This window comes from Papaver somniferum, unplaced genomic scaffold (genome assembly GCF_003573695.1).
Source record: "Papaver somniferum cultivar HN1 unplaced genomic scaffold, ASM357369v1 unplaced-scaffold_107, whole genome shotgun sequence".
Taxonomy (NCBI): Eukaryota; Viridiplantae; Streptophyta; class Magnoliopsida; order Ranunculales; family Papaveraceae; genus Papaver; species Papaver somniferum.
In genome coordinates, this window is record NW_020619603.1 from 7,272,775 (window position 1) to 7,276,798 (window position 4,024).

The 4,024-nt window shown below is 36.1% G+C and overlaps 1 protein-coding gene across 1 annotated transcript; it reads right to left on the minus strand.

The window, feature by feature from the left end:
• Positions 1-472: 472 nt before the first annotated feature.
• On the minus strand, positions 473-3,549 carry LOC113327676 (probable leucine-rich repeat receptor-like protein kinase At1g35710). The gene has a single exon (XM_026574827.1). It carries the CDS (start codon positions 3,352-3,354, stop codon positions 550-552), a length of 2,805 nt encoding a protein of 934 aa, XP_026430612.1. The 5' UTR covers positions 3,355-3,549; the 3' UTR covers positions 473-549.
• Between the last annotated feature and the right edge of the window lie 475 nt (positions 3,550-4,024).

Genomic DNA, 4,024 nt, shown 5'->3' on the forward strand with positions numbered 1-4,024 from the left:
GCAGAAAGGTCTAGTGAGAGTAACTTTGGCAAAAGCAAAGGAACGTCACAAAGACATCTAATGATGTGTAAAAACCTAACCCCATCGTGTAGAAACACCTGCATGATTCTTTAACCCCGAGTAAAACCTATGTTGTATTATGCGCTGGGCGCCTAGGGAGCCTTTCACAACATAGTACATGGAGTCGAGAAACTTGAAGAAATATTGTGTTACAACTAATGAACTACCCCATGAAAGAAAAAAGAAACACGTTATCACTAGAATTTTGCAATGAAAAACATCACTTATGGAGTGATGCATAGGGTGCAAGAACGAATATTGGTTGAAGTTTTACTGAAGGCTCAGTTAACGATATTAATTATAATTTCAAGTTTAGAATCTCCGTGATGATCACCTCCAAGAACCCGAACTTGAAACTCAATACATTTTTGAAAACTACATCAACCACAACCAGTGTATTACTCCAGCAAAATACAAAAACATCTAACACCGGAACAAGTTATATATATATAACAAAAACAAAAGAGTACTTTTATATTATTAATACTATCAGTTTTTGTAAATACAACCGATTATTCGAATCACAATGGAATCAATAATTCTCCAATACCCAAACCACCATTTCTCTTTTTTAAGAAGAAGAACCAAGAACAAACCCCAAAATCCAACTCCAAACCCCAAAGCGATAACACCGTAAAACAATATTCTCTCATACGCATCCTCTTGATCATCTTCTTCAACTTGAATTATAGGATTAGCATCACCAGCACTAGTATTACGATCACCCTCGCAAACTTTATCTGTAGGGAATCCACACAATAAATCATTCCCAAAGAATGCTGAACCATCCCAACTTAAAGTTTCAAAATGACCTCCTCTTGGAATCTTCCCATTTAACTTATTGTAAGATAAGTTCAGAAATGCTAGAGAGTCCATTGATGACAAAGATTGTGGGATATGTCCAGACAACCCATTCCAACTTAAATCCAATGACTCTAAATCAGACATGTCTCCGAGATTGGCAGGGATATTACCTGAGAAATGATTGTGGGACAAATTAAGCATATACAGTCCTTTTAGTGAACTTATCTCTATTGGAATGTTTCCATCAAGATTGTTGCATGATAGATCGATTGCTGAGGTATAGCTATACGGCACCTCAACCTTGATGTCGTTCCCTTTGATCACCATCTTCACTCCGAAAAACCCAGATGCATAATCGTCAATCAAGAATGAATCATTAAGTCTACTTTGTAGCTTTTTCAGGTTCCCTATGCTGTTAGGAATTTGACTAGTGAGATAGTTTTTTGACAAGTCCAAAATACGGAGGTGACGTAAATGATTAATCTCCTCAGGGATTGACCCATTGAACTGGTTAGACTGTAAAGAAAGGATCTCAAGGTCACGTAATGAACAAAACACGGTGGGTATATTTCCTTCGAACTTGTTGTTGGATAAGTCGAGAACTTTCAAATACTGAAGCTTACTGATGGATTTAGGAGGAGTACCACTGAGAAAGTTGTCATTTAATAAAAGATATCCCAATCCTCGAGCTGTTTCAATCTCATTGGAAATATTTCCAGTAAAGTTGTTGGAGCCAAGACTCAGATATGTAAGATTCCTACAATACCATATACTAGTAGGTATTATCCCAGAAAGAGAGTTATTATCCAAAGCTAATAGTTTCAAATGACTTAGATTTTTTAATTCTATTGGTAATGACCCGGTTAAATGATTGTCAAAAAGAGTTAATATTCTTAAATTACTCAAATTACCCAAAGAAGCAGGGATTGCATCAGTTAATTTATTTTGAAAAAGAGACACAATAACCAAATTTTTCAAATTACCCACTGATGCAGGGATTGAACCAGTGAGTTTGTTCCGAAACATAAATAAGTCACGTAAAGACCTTAGATTCCCTAAATCACGAGGAATGCTGCCAGAAAGTTGATTTCCGAAAACTGATAAGTAGGTGAGGTTGGCCAAGTTGCATATGGAACTAGGGATAGGACCAAATAATCTGTTGTCGGAAAATTCCAACCTTGTAAGAGAGCCTAGCCTTCCTATATGTTGAGGAATGTTGCCAGAAAGTTGATTTCTGTCTAGGGCAAGATCGTCGAGGCTAGTTAAATTGGTTAAAGAAGTAGGGATCGAACCAATGAGATTGTTTTCTGAAAAACCTAATTTTATAAGAGAGCGTAGCCTTCCTATATCTTGAGGAATAACGCCAGAAAGTTGGTTACTAAACAGTTGAAGAATGCGCAGGCTAGTCAAATTGGTTAATGAAGAAGGGATTGAACCGCTAAGATTGTTTTGATTCAAATATAATCCCGTAAGAGACCTTAGCCTACCAATTTCTATAGGTATGATGTCAGAAAGGTTATTTGCAAGAACACATAAATATGTCAAGTTGGTCAAATTGCATACTGAAATTGGGATCGAACCACTGAGATTGTTTTCGGACAGATCTAAGCCTGTAATAAGAGAACTTAGCCTTCCGATGTCTCGAGGAATGATTCCAGAAAGCTGGTTATCATATAGAGAAAGAGCGTACAAGCTGGTCAAATTGGTTAAAGAAGCAGGGATTGAACCAATGAGACTGTTTTTGTACAAATATAAGCCGGTAAGAGACCTTAGCTTTCCTATATCTTGCGGAATGATGCCAGAAAGTTGATTATTACCTAGGTAAAGATTGCTCAGGCTAGTTAAATTGCAAATTGAATTAGGGATTGAACCGGTGAGATTATTTGCAGACAACCCAAGATGAGTGAGAAAATATAAATTTCCAATTTCCTGAGGGATGGATCCAATGATATGATTTTCAGAAAGGCCTAAATATAACAGACTTGTGAGAAAGGTAATTTCTGTTGGAACATGTCCAGAAAGATTATTGGCAGAAAGATCAAGGTATGTGAGTTTTGTAAGATCACTAACTTGGGATGGAATGGTTCCATAGAGTTCGTTCTCGCTCAAGTCGAGAGTAACAAGGTTTGAGAAAGAAGAAAAGTTGAACTTATAAAGCGTACCTCGTAAACCCAAACCGGTTACATTCAGTTCAGTGACGCTTCCCTTGTTGCAAGTGATTCCATACCACTTGCATGGACTCGTCGTACTCGCGGTAGAATTTATCTTCCAGGAAGAGAGGAGAGAAGTAGTTTGATTAAGAAGAGTAGATTTCCATTTCAAAAGAGCATCTACTTCTTGTTCTGCACCTACTGCTTTTAAAAGTTGTTTAGGATGATTCGAAGAAAAATAAGAACCAGAAGCAAAATGAACAACACTGTAAGATGAAACCAAAAGTAATGCCAACAGTACTATTAAAGTATCAGTGGAAACTTTCACTCGTTGCGACATTTTAAATGAGGAAGAGTTTTAGATATTGGCTGATGATTAACTAGTTAAGTACAAAGGGCGTTTTATAATAAAATCTTCTTTTGTTTGATTTGAACGACTTAGTTAACTAGTCAACTGAATATTTTTATTTTAGATAAATCTGCAACCAGAATCAGGCTAATTGATAAAACTTAGAAAAAAATAAAAAAATAAATAGCAAGAGGTCTGGGATGGATATATATGGATCATTTTGGTCTACAGGCTCATATATTAAGGCTTTGTGTGTGGTTGAGTATGATTAGGGTTTTATTTGATCAATTCTAAGAATTAATAAAAGGAGATAAGTATTCCATCAGAGATCTCAGTGTGTCTCCCAAAATAATCATACGGTCGACTACCAAGAACTTTTTGGATGAGGATGCTATTTGGATTCCCTTCCAGTCAAGTTTTATCTTGACTCAGTTTTTTCATGCATGATACAACTTCTAGTGGTTGAGGGTAAGTTGGGGTTAATACAATCACAATTACTACTTATTTTCACCTAAAAAAACAAAATGGAAAATGGGTCATTTGTCCAAATATTTTTAAAACACGGTTCAAATGGACAAGTAAAAATTAGTTTGGATGAAATGGACACAAAAGAAAATGGCAAGGATGAAACTGGATTCATCCTGACATAAACTTAAAAAAT